We start from the raw sequence: 12,731 nt of genomic DNA, 5'->3' as shown, positions 1-12,731 counted from the left end.
TTTAATGAGTGAACTAAATCGAATTTCCTAGGATAGTTAAAAGATAATGTTTCTAGTTTAATAATAATTAAATTTATAATATTTTAATGTAATAAAATTTAGCAACACTTATTCTATTTACTACTCATATATTCTGTGATCTTTTCACGTAATATTTTCACATGTGCAAAATTATTTTCATATGTATCGCCAAAATGATCCATTTATACGTAAAAACTGGCAATAATTTACATTCAGTTAATTTCACTGTGTGCAACATGCAAAATATACAAAAGAACATAAAATATAGATTCGTTCAAGATCTTTGAAGGACGAAAGAAACGTTCGTGATAATCTATTTTAGACTTTCGTTCGATTGGGTTAATAAATTAATTTTGCAACGAGAGATACTTCAAGAGTCAAAGGTCCAGACGAGAGTTAATATACATAAAGCGATCAACTTCTATAAAATCAATTATGAAATCTTAATCCGAATGAACGACAGGAGATTAGTTTCAATGTACGCGAAAATGGCGAAAGTAACGTCTTGGAAGTCGAGCTACGTCGATATACAGCGAATCCCGTTTAATCCGAGCTTTTAAGTTTTAAATGGCAACAGTATCGATAAAACGACTACAGGGATTAATTCCACGCGGAATTGCGATCCTTTTCGTTAATCTAAAGTTTGCAGCAGGCACGGAACAATCGAGGTGCATCGAGGTTACAAAGTGCTCCACTTTCATTGCGCATATTTAACTGTGCACGCGTGCCCTTCCATGTGGTTAATTATACATCTCACGTGGCACAGCTTTGAAAATTAAACGTCTGTACATCTCAAAACTAAATGTGTTTACATATACGAGCCATTAACATTTTATTAAAAGGCTCTAGAGCTCATTGAAATGGATCTTCACTAGGCAGAAGACGTTTGTTATTAATAATCGAATGTTCAATCAAATGGTCCATTAAAAATCGAAATGGCCAAATAATGTAAATTAATACAATCTACATAAATTGAAAAATTTTTCAATTTTAGAATATTTTATTATCCCTGTACTGTGATGTGATTATGTCACAGTGCATCGTCTGTGATTTGTATATTTCGAGTTAGAATGTTAATATGTTAATCATGCTTGATCGCGATTTAATTGAATTTGATTGGAATTCATGATTACATGAAATGGAATATGGCTCTGTTTTATTTATAGAATGGAAAGTGGAACGGTTTGATAGCTGACCTGGTGAATCGGAAAACGGACATGGTGATGACGTCTTTGATGATTAATGCTGAAAGAGAAGCCGTGGTTGATTTCACGGTACCGTACATGGAAACCGGTATCGCCATTGTTGTGGCGAAAAGGACTGGTATAATATCTCCCACTGCCTTCCTTGGTAAGTGACCGTAAAGCCTTATTAAACGTTCAATGGTTCGCGAAAGGAATCTCTTCGCGTGTTACGTTATTTATTTGCCAAAAATAAAATTATACGACGTAAATATTATTAGTCGGATCGACAAAGATCTTTCTGTCAGACTTTCTTTCAATTAAAGTGTCCGCGAGTTTCCGGAAGTCGTTGGACCGTAAAATTTTGGAAATTCAGCAGCGACGATTAAGTAATTGCGCGAGAGTGAATTCGCCGATCGATTCTAGAAATTAACTACGCTGTTCTTGCAAAATGCTCTTCAAATATAGTGGTTTACGACCGTGTTATTACGTGGCGCAAGATGGTATTAATGGCATCAGCTAGCAGATTAAATTAGCAAATGGAACTTCAATTAGATTGTTTCATTGAATTGAATGGAATTGACAGGACGAAAAGTGTATTTTAATTTGTAACCGATCTTTTCCTATGACTTTCTACGAACATTTAGTATAACGACGATTAACACAAAGTAAACTAATATCATTCGTCTATGCATATTCTTTTTAACAAACGATAACTTGCATATTCGAGACACACTGATGTAGACATTGATATAAAATAGATACTGATCGATTTCGCTTTTTATCAGTTTCTTAATTTCATTATATTATACAAATAGCTACGTAGATTTGAAAATTAGGCAGAAATATTACCTAAAAATTTATATAATATAATATATAAATATTGCCTGTAAATTTCAAAATAGACATTAGGTGACTGTTACAATCTTTTGAAATTACGAAAATTCATCGTGATAAAAACTAATAAAGGAATTAAACTAAACGAACAATTTAAAAATTAAGTGATATCCTGATATACAGTTTTTAATATCCAATAACACCAGTTAGAAGTTGCAAAATAATATTTGTAGCATCATCACTAAACTTTCTGCAAAATCATATTTTTAGAAGCGTAAATAAAAGTGTAGAGTTCCGATAGAAAATTATTTCATGAAATAAACGTCACAGAAATAGCATTACAATTCGGGTGTTTTGTATATCTTTCCATACCATGTTCACTTCCGTGCAACTTCGCTCTTCAAAATGGATAAAGATCTGCAGTCTAATCGAATCTTTGATCATTATTTTACGTGATAAATGTCACTGAGCTGTGACAGCGCTACAATTTGGGCGTTTCATATCATGTCCATTTACTATAAATTCAAACTTTACTGCACTAAGATCCGCAGTTTGATCTTCGCTTCTCCCAGCTTTTCAATTTGCGGTGTCGATCAGTATGGCTTCTGAACCATTCGTACTACACACCAGATTAGTACGTTCCACGTAATGAAGGACAATTGCGTCATTATGGTTTGCAGAACCATTCGACACCGCCTCTTGGATGTTAGTTGGCATCGTCGCCATACACGCGGCCACGATCATGATACTGCTGTTCGAATGGTTGTCACCATCTGGTTTCAACATGAAGGTAAACCCTTCAGACGCTGCGCGGAAACTGGTACTATTAATTTCGCTTCTTATTAGCTATGTATGTTTTCTTGCCTTCGGAGCACGAAATCCCCATAGAGCAAATTACCACCCCGGGACAACACCATTAATCTTAACGACACTCCACCCATTTGACACTGCATCGAGGAAAAGGAGATTGATCGTGGGACAATACTTTCCGCGATAATGCGAAGTCTGCTTACGCAGTTTCGTTCAAAGAAAAAAAAAAAAAAATACATCCTCGTCTCGTTCTTTTTCCAGTCAATAAAGCCTACAATTTACAGCGACGATATCACTCGACGTGATTGTAAATTTTCTGAGCGCAAAGAGTACAACATTTTTCACTCGGCGTAGAGATAAGGAAGATTTACTTTTCCTTCGCGAATTGTTTTTAATTCTAGTTTTCGTATCTTTCTAAATTTTCTTCCAGAGATTTAAAGTGTGTTTTTGCACGCGTCGGCTGTAAATTACTATCGATCCCCCGTTTTAAAATATTAACACAATTTTTCAATTTTCAAAGTTGCATTTGGCTGTAGAATTTTTCCTAATATAATATTGTACAATACTCTACACTCTAATATAATATTATACGATACTGTACACTTTAATATAATATTATACAGTACTGTACACTCTAATATAATATTATACAATACTGTACACTTTAATATAATATTATACAATACTGTATACTCTAATATAATATTATACAATACTGTACACTCTAATATAATATTATACAATACTGTACACTCTAATATAACATTATACAATACTGTACACTCTAATATAATATTATACAGTACTGTACACTCTAATATAATATTATACAATACTGTACACTTTAATACAATATTATACGATACTATACACTCTAATATAATATTATACAATACTGTACACTCTAATATAATATTATACAATATTGTGCACTGTAATATAATATTGTACAATATTGTACACTGTAATATAATATTGTATAATATTGTACACTGTAATATAATATTATACAATATTGTATTGTACATAACTGTATAATTGTATTGTATTGTATAATTATTCAGTAATTCTCCAGCCAAGGAAATTGAAATTTTTCCTCCTTTCCGAGGTGTCAAAGTTTCTTGATTCAAGTTATCCTCGGTTAAAATAAAATTTCCAATCTCTGAAAATTAATTCATTATTGTGCTTCCACCCTTTCGAAGATTAATTCACGCGAAAAGTAAAGCGAGGAATTTCAATTTCGGCGAAAATGAATCTCTGACGATGTTAAGTATATCTCATAGATATTACCCAACCAAATTACATGAACACGTACATAAAACTTTCTGCAACAAAGTATATAAAGACCTATTGATCAATAAAACTTTGAATGCTACCTCTAAGATTCACCAAATCGACAATTTCCCGCAATAAAATAGCATCTTCCTGTCACAAAATATAATCACACTGCATTGTAACACAGTATTTCCCTATCACTCGCTTTTATTTAACCTTGTTACCAACCTCTTGCACGGCTCTCTCTTTGGATAATCTGAATCCATTGTGTAGTAGACTGGAATATTTTCTTATTATTGCAACGTTGTCGCTGTTGTCACATCGTACGTCGTGGCTCGAAGTGGATCCGAACGCGGCTGATTTTTGCTTGGTTGCAGAAGAATCCATCGCCCAATCATCGGTTCTCCTTCTGTCGGACGTACTGGCTGGTCTGGGCCGTATTATTTCAGGCAGCCGTCCATATCGACTCTCCCAGAGGATTCACAGCCAGGTGGGTAAAACAATTTTCTATCGACAATTAAAATCCTCGCCGTGAATCATATCTCGTCGAAAGAGATTGGAAATACGATGAAACGAGAGGATTCGGGAAATCTAGTTAGCGTGCTTCCTCTGCGTCGAAACAGGGATGAAAGTATGGATCAAAAGGCTTACACGAGCGCTCAACGAACACGTTTGTTGCCAGCGAATCTACATTCGCCTGCTTTGCGAGAGAATTTCATTTCATTTCTTTTTCTCCTCGTCTTTGTGTCTCTTTGTATTTGGAGAACGAATCGCAATCGATTATGAGTCGAGAGTTTTAAATGCGCGACGCGTGGGTGATCAGTGTGTTGTCCCTGATCTCTTTACTTTAATTGGGAGAATAACCTGCGAGTTAAAGATTATCAAAATTTATTATCATCATTTGAAACGTAATACTTTGGTTAATTTAAAAATTGAATGGCACTGTGATTTAACTATTTTATTATATATATTAATTTTTGAAGTATATTATTCATCATATATATTATTTATTAACGTACATTATTCATCAACAATAAATTTTGTTCAGAACTATCTAAATCTGTTCGAAATTCAACTATTCAAGGAACTGATTGAAGTTTATAGAGATGGAATTAAAAAAGAAAAGAGATGCTCGATATTTTATATCAGTAGGGATCGGGGAATGTAATATAATATTATTGTGAATATTCTTTGCGGATGTAAAGCAAAACTTCAGTATAGTATATCGATAAGATTAATTTCAATAACCACGATGATTAAATATTTGTTCTTAAACTCACAGGAAATCTTAGATTCCTTTTTTTACAATCATTTTGTACGAAGGAATTGAGTGAAATAAAATTTGAATAGAATTACAATACAATTCGTTAGGCGACACAAGAGAATACTTAAAAAAAAATCGGCTACGTATATTAAATTTCTCCGTCTATTAAATTTCACATGAAAATTTCTATTTTCCTTAGTGATAAATGCGAAGTATAATTCACGTGCAGAAAGAACAGCCAGAAATGATTTAAATCAGGAAGATATCTTAGATCGTAGTTATCTAAGATTATAACGTGAGTTCGGGCGAAATATATATTCCCTTAACGGGCGAATATTTCCGTGCCAAGAAGCTGCATTCAACCGCAGTGGTTATCCAATGATAAATGAACATTTTGTTTCTTACATTGACCGCAACCCGTCGAATTCAAATGCGTCTCTTTCACTTAAGTTTCAAGAATAATTCCGTGAATTATTCGTAAATTTTTCCATTATAATTTCGTAAATTTAACGTAAATATATATAATTCAAATTTATTGATTCCAAACAATTCTAATAATTCTGGAAGATACGTTACTGCTGTACAATAACGTTGAAAATTTTATACGATAGTCGGTAAAGGGAGAATACAAAGTTCTCGAGTGCTATAAATATGATAAAACCTAGGGCTTCTAAGGCTTGTAAAGCGTGCTGACATAAAATATGAAGCAAAATGTGTGCTACGTAAACTGGATGCAAAAGTCGTTTCATGAACCAAATATGGCACGCTGAACTCGTAAAAATTAATCAATAGAACTTGGAAACGGAATTGAAGGGTTTAGAGTATCGCAACTGAAACTTTAAAACTCTCGATCCTCCGCAAATTTATTAGTCCTTTATTCCCATCAGTGCAATAAATCTAATCTAAGATTATATTTGATGTATGTTTTTGTCAGATTTCTCAATATTTTGTTCCTAGTGTCGCAGAAAATTTTTAATCTTCATCTTGTGGAGATGATACACGCTATGTAACAATAACAGTCAGTACATTATTTCATTTATTTTGAGTAATTAAGATTAATTAAAATTAACACAAAGAGATCTAAAAATGAGTCAACATTGTTCCTTTAAGAGAAGGATCATCGTGTTGTTGTGAAATTTTTATTTCAACCTAAAAAAAGAAAATGTGAGAAAAATTTTGTCTGTATTGAGAAAAGCTATTTTCACCGATTGGTATATCGTTTGTTAAATATTAATATATTAACGATTAACGAAAGCTGAGCTAAGCTTTTTCAGCGAGATTCAATGCAGGCACAATCCCACGTTGTTGATTGATTAATTTTGCACAGCTTACTAAACATCCGGTACGAACGTGCTTATTTAAACACGCGTCACGAATCAAATTGACGTATCCGAAGCTCGAGATTATATGCATTGGTATTGAAATTTCATAACCTACGTACACGCTCGATGAACGTGTATGTAAAAGAGATAAATAAATTGCTGTGAGAGATTTCTATGATAAATAAAAATTGTGAATTAATAATCTTCTTTCTACATCTCTCATCAGTCTTTCGAAAGGTCTCTGTTCTTTTGATTTCGAATTTAATGCAAATGACTGAATAAGTAAATAATTTACACTTTTTCGAAAATCTTACTGAATTTTGATATACGTGAGTTCTTCTTCTTAATTGAAACATTCATTTCAAGAATGTAAAATCTTTCAAGCATCGACAGATTAAATTTCTCATCCGAATCTCAATTCTCGAAGGTTTCTCAATCACGTCTTGAGTTTCTCAACAAGAAATGCTCCTAATTTTGCCCCAAGAGAGGAGAAGAAGCCATTCAATATCAAATTGCTGACATACTTCAATGAAGAAAAAGCGCGACTTACTGTTTTTAAATTTAATTAGCCGAATTGAGAACCCACTATCAACCATAACTTTTCGAAATTGACCGAAATTAACAGTCGACTGTTATTTTGGTTCGAACGCTCCTGTAACCCAGATTCATGACGAACGTGTGGGCGTTGTTCGCCGTGGTGTTCCTTGCCATTTACACTGCCAACCTGGCCGCCTTCATGATCACGAGAGAGGAGTTTCACGAGTTCACCGGCGTTGACGATCACCGTTTAGCCAAGCCATGGTCCCATAAGCCAATGTTCAAGTTCGGAACCATACCTTGGAGCCACACCGATAGCACTTTGGCTAAATACTTCAAGGAGATGCACACTTATATGAAGAAGTTCAACAAGAGCAGCGTGGCTGACGGAATCGAGGCAGTCATCAGCGGGTAAGTAGAACTAGACGACATTCTGAAATATACGCAACAACAGCAGCGAAGACTGTAATGAAATTTTAATTATTTCAAATAATTTTCTTAATCTCAGTAATTTGATGACTATTCTTGTTGTTAGTAATTCAGTCGAAGTTATTTAGTTCTCGTGTATTTATAGAAAATTTGGAGATCGTTTGTATAAAGGTTTATACAAATTATAATATATTATTATAATGTTATGATATAAATATTAATATTATAATATAAATTAATATATACTATAATTATAATATAATATAAATAATTGTAATATAAATATAAATATTATAATATTTTGTATAATTTAAATTACATTATGATGTAATATATTTATAATATAATATATAATATATATAATGTTATATATTTATAATATAATATATTATTACATCGATTAACAAAGGTTTCTATAAAGCTTTTGAGAATTTTATACAAGAAGTAATATGTATTGATATTACAAGCAACATGTTAAAATTATGAAAAATATAAAGTGCAAATATAACATATCAAAATATACGAATACGGTAATATTTGATAGATGAAATGGTTCTTTACTATGTTTATGAAAAGTCTAGTCATTAGAGTCTTTAAAATTTCTTTAGTGTCCTTCAATGTCTCTCTTTCTACCTTTATACATTTTCCAACTTCACTTTAGAAACAGCTTAGTACTTTAAACACGACTTGTACAGCGACACTCGTTGTCAAAGTTTCAAGTTGGAAGAAAGAGAAAGGAAGTTTCGTAACTTTGGCGAATTTCGAACATCTCTTGTACATCTAAGGCATTGCTCCATTTTCACCAGGAAAACATATTAACCAAGAAAAAAACTAGTTTCACCATGATGTTTTGAACTTTGAATATTAGTTAGGACTTTATTCTTTTTTTTTCATTTAATCCTCATGTTCAAAGTTCCATAAAATGCTCAAACAAAATCCTGTAGCAAGTTTTAAGAGCTCGTTCTAGAGGAGACTTCATTCTTCAAAATAATGATAGATGTGGTGGCGAAAAAAGTTGTTCAATAATCTTAGAGATGTTTGAATTTCTACATTTTTTGACAAAAAAAAAGAAAGTATCTTTGAAGTAAGATGAAGTTGATTGTCATATGATTCCCTTCTACAAAGTTATCACAGTTTAAATTCTCGGAAGTTTTTCATCGTTATTGGTTCAGTTCTCCTCACACTCTGCATAAAAGTTTCTGCATCCCATTGTGTTCTAAAGTTCTTCTATTTTTATTACTTTATCGTGGAAAGTTCACGCTTTAATCCTCAGAAAATTCTCGTGTTAAAAAGTCCGCGAAAATGTTGGTCAATAAATTTGTTCATCTCAATCATCCGTACAACGTAGTCCAATTAAGCAATATAGTGTTATGTTTAATCAAAACTTCCAAAAAAAAAAAAGAAGAACCAAAAATACCTCATATCGTGTCGCTTCGTTGGCGATGGTGTTATAATTTTGTCAAACTCATCGTTTGACCCCAGTAAATGTGCACGCATCGCTGTACGTGGCTCGTTATCAAAGTTTTCTCGCAGAGTTGCTCGTTTAATCTCCCGGACCCAGTTCCCGCGACTTTCGCAGCGATCGCTGCTTTCGCGAGGGGGGAAGTGCACGGGAAGTCGCGAGATGTAAATTATCACGCAAATAGAAGGAAATAAGGGAGAGAAAGAGAGAGGGAGGGATTTTTCTAACGAGATTTTCTCTAGAAATAAGCTCTCGACTAAATTCACGATTTTCAAATGAAATTCTCAATCAAATATGAAACGTGAAAATGGAAAGCGGATGCTTTCGAATTTCGTGGTAATCTTCGAGGCTCTTCGTTAATGCCATTTGAATTTGCACAACAATTCTGCTTGCTCCCTTATTACACGCTGGACTGATATAAAGTTTCTCAAACAGCTTAACACGCAGAAATTACAATTTTCTTATTGCACCATCTGGCCGATCCGAGACGATCAAACTTTCGTACAAGCTTGAACGTGTGAAAGTGTATCTCAATTAAAATTCGTTCGACGTCGAATATTAACGTTCCAATTGATAAGACGATTCGAGGAAATTCCTTCGCAGAGGGATTTCCTTCGTTCTTTGGGGAAAAACCTTGACGGAGCGCGATTCAGATGAGGTTGAAAGATCGTTTCCTCGTGGAAAAAGGGGAGAATGTTTAAAGGCTCGGGTCGGACGATCGATTCATTCGTTCGATTCGACGATTCTTTTTAAGGCTCTGCCGACTCGTCTCTCTTGCCATTCCTCTTAGAAACGTCGTTTTCCTCTTTCAACAGAGAAATGGACGCGTTCATTTACGACGGGACGGTGTTGGACTATCTGGTGGCGCAGGACGAGGACTGCCGTTTGCTAACCGTGGGATCCTGGTACGCCATGACTGGATACGGCCTCGCGTTCTCCAGGAATTCCAAGTATCTGCAGATGTTCAACAAGCGTCTGCTGGACTACAGAGACAACGGTATCGGCATCTGATCACTGGTATCATTTGAAATTAAGCTCGAGGACAGGATATTCTGTACTTTGTGATAAGAGACCTTATCTCAATGAGAAACTACTCCATTTCGTTCCTTGTTTTGTATATTTTCCACTTGCATTTACTTCGGAATTCAAGTTTTCGAATTCTTGTAGTGTCGTTCACATTTCAGAAGAACTGAATTGTTGAAAGTTTGTTTCAATTTTCACATTTTAAATTTTCATCGAATCTTGATTACCTATCAATTTTGAAGGTTTCAAAGGCTATGGAGTAACTTTGGTAATTGAACAATATTAAAATAATGTTCGATCTGAGTTTTTAATATTAAATTTAATTTGAATTTGATTTGACATTGCTGAATTTGAAATTTGTCTAAATTTCTATTTCAAGGTTGACGATCGTTCATAATTTGTACTGTACTTCTCTAACACGTTAAGATAGAAATTTGATTATCTTCTGAACTTCTATCCACAGATCTAGTTTCTTCCGCTACTAATTTTATCTCGAACGATTCTTTTAATACCTTGAATCACTAATTTTGTCTTGAATTCTTCTAAAATTATATTAAAAGCTTAAGGAACTTGAATTAAGATACCCATCTACTGTCATACCATGTAGATTTTTCTTTTTTTTTTTTTTTTTTAAAGAGGAATATTGAAATTCCAGGAGACTTGGAACGCCTGAGAAGGTACTGGATGACAGGTACCTGCAAGCCAGGAAGAGAGGTACAAAAGAGTAGCGATCCTTTGGCGCTCGAGCAGTTCCTTTCCGCGTTTCTCTTATTGATGATGGGAATTCTTCTGGCTGTGGCCTTCTTACTACTCGAGCATTTGTATTTCAAGTATGTCAGGCAGCATCTGGCACGAAGCGACGGTGGTGGCTGCTGCGCACTTTTCAGCTTGGTAAACAGCCTTTCTCTCTCTCTCGATGAAATTTCTCATATCATTTTCCAAATTTATCGGTTGCGGTTCTTTATGTGAATTTTTCACTCATTCGTGGAAAGTGTGCAAGAATAGAAATATATAAAAATATTCAAAATATAGTAGACTCTTTATGATGTATTTAATAAATAAGATTTTTGTAATTATCCTTGTAAAAATTGTACAAACGTTTACAGTTTATGTTGATATTTCTGGTAGTTTCATTTTCAATATTATTTCTCTGCGAAGAAGAGTTCAATTTGTGCTGCTACATCGATTTTGCAACACAATGTTTTTTCTTATCGAGCAACTGTGACACGTGAAATGTACAATATTGTAATATCAGTTTTCTTAAATCTACTTTCCTCCAATAAATATGTTTATCCGTACAGATATGATATTTTATGTCAATTTAAGACCAAGAATTTTCTCTCTCTTTGATATTTTAATTTCAACTAGATCAAAATTTGTCTTTTTAGTGTTAAAGAATTTTACTACTTTAACATTGATGTATAAATATAAATTCAAACTTTTTATGTATCTTGACATTTTTCAAATACAAACGTAAGATTCAGTGGTATAAATCGCCGCAAATCAGACATTTCGCGTGTTACAATTAAAAGCTTACTCGCGCCTTAAAAGGCTCCTGTTCGACGTTTAAATATAAATTCGATCTGAAAAATTTTTTTTCTATTTAAAGAGCATGGGGAAATCGCTGACATTCCGTGGAGCAGTCTACGAGGCACAGGATATCCTAAGGTACCATAGATGCAGGGATCCTATATGTGACACGCATTTATGGAAAGTGAAACACGAGTTAGATATGGCGAGGATCAGGATACGACAGCTGGAGAAGGATCTGGAGGCACACGGAATAAAACCCACTCAGGCCAAGTACGCTATGATCATGACTCATACGAATTAACGTTATATTTCACGATTAAAAAGTATTTCATAGTATGTCTGCATTGCAGTTGAAACTCTTGACCTTAGTTCATTCAAGAGGATCTCAAAGAATACATTTAAATTCGTTAAAGTTTCTTAAAAAAGTTCTAACTTCCCTATTTTTTAAATAAGTATTTTATTTATTTATTTATGTTGTAAATAATAAATTCCTGTAATAATTAACCGCGAACGTTTCTGCACTTGTGAGGAGATTGAAGATGGAAAGGTGATGTCGAGATGGAAGTAGTAGGTTGTAAAATATCGTACGACATGTCTGACTTTTGATTCGTTCGTACTACTGAATCTCGAAAAGAATGCATTTAAATTTAAAAATGTTAAAATACGTAAAACACGTAAAACAAGAGAGAAGCTTATCTATAATAAGCTTTGTAATTGATACAAAATAACACATTTATTTATTTTTTTAATATTCGTTGGGTGAGATTTGTTCATCTCACAGCGCCACTTCTGCTTACCAAAATTGGCCCTCTTTTTTCGATTTAAAATCTCGTGGCTTGCAAGCTCACCCCATATTAATGTATTATTATATATAAAACAACTTAATTTACTGAAAATTTATTAATTAGCTTCAATTGAACGCTGCAGTGGACGCTGCTTTACTTTGAACAATTTTATACGATTTACAGTATTTGCATTCGTTCGTTATTAATATTTGTTCATCGCGTAAACACCATATAGCCAATATCCATGGTTAC

The 12,731-nt window shown here is 33.7% G+C and overlaps 1 protein-coding gene across 12 annotated transcripts in view; it reads left to right on the top strand.

Annotated features, from left to right (window-relative positions):
• LOC122528345 (glutamate receptor ionotropic, NMDA 2B) overlaps window positions 1-12,731 on the top strand; it is a 206,124-nt gene that overhangs the window by 179,830 nt on the left and 13,563 nt on the right. For 6 of the 12 annotated variants that reach the window (XM_043653377.1, XM_043653374.1, XM_043653373.1 and 3 more), the window contains 7 exons: window positions 1,188-1,371; window positions 2,720-2,859; window positions 4,502-4,614; window positions 7,374-7,658; window positions 9,954-10,135; window positions 10,817-11,052; window positions 11,771-11,964. In XM_043653377.1, coding sequence (XP_043509312.1) covers window positions 1,188-1,371; window positions 2,720-2,859; window positions 4,502-4,614; window positions 7,374-7,658; window positions 9,954-10,135; window positions 10,817-11,052; window positions 11,771-11,964 — 1,334 coding nt within the window. Of the gene's footprint in view, window positions 1-1,187; window positions 1,372-2,719; window positions 2,890-4,501; window positions 4,615-7,373; window positions 7,659-9,953; window positions 10,136-10,816; window positions 11,053-11,770; window positions 11,965-12,044; window positions 12,134-12,731 lie in introns of those variants that run through there. The other 6 variants (XM_043653370.1, XM_043653376.1, XM_043653372.1 and 3 more) reach the window with 3 other exon arrangements.

This window comes from Frieseomelitta varia, unplaced genomic scaffold (assembly GCF_011392965.1).
Source record: "Frieseomelitta varia isolate USP_RPSP 00005682 unplaced genomic scaffold, Fvar_1.2 scaffold_249, whole genome shotgun sequence".
NCBI classification, from domain to species: Eukaryota; Metazoa; Arthropoda; class Insecta; order Hymenoptera; family Apidae; genus Frieseomelitta; species Frieseomelitta varia.
The sequence above is the reverse complement of the archived record's forward strand: the minus strand, read 5'-3'. Positions and strand labels throughout refer to the sequence as shown.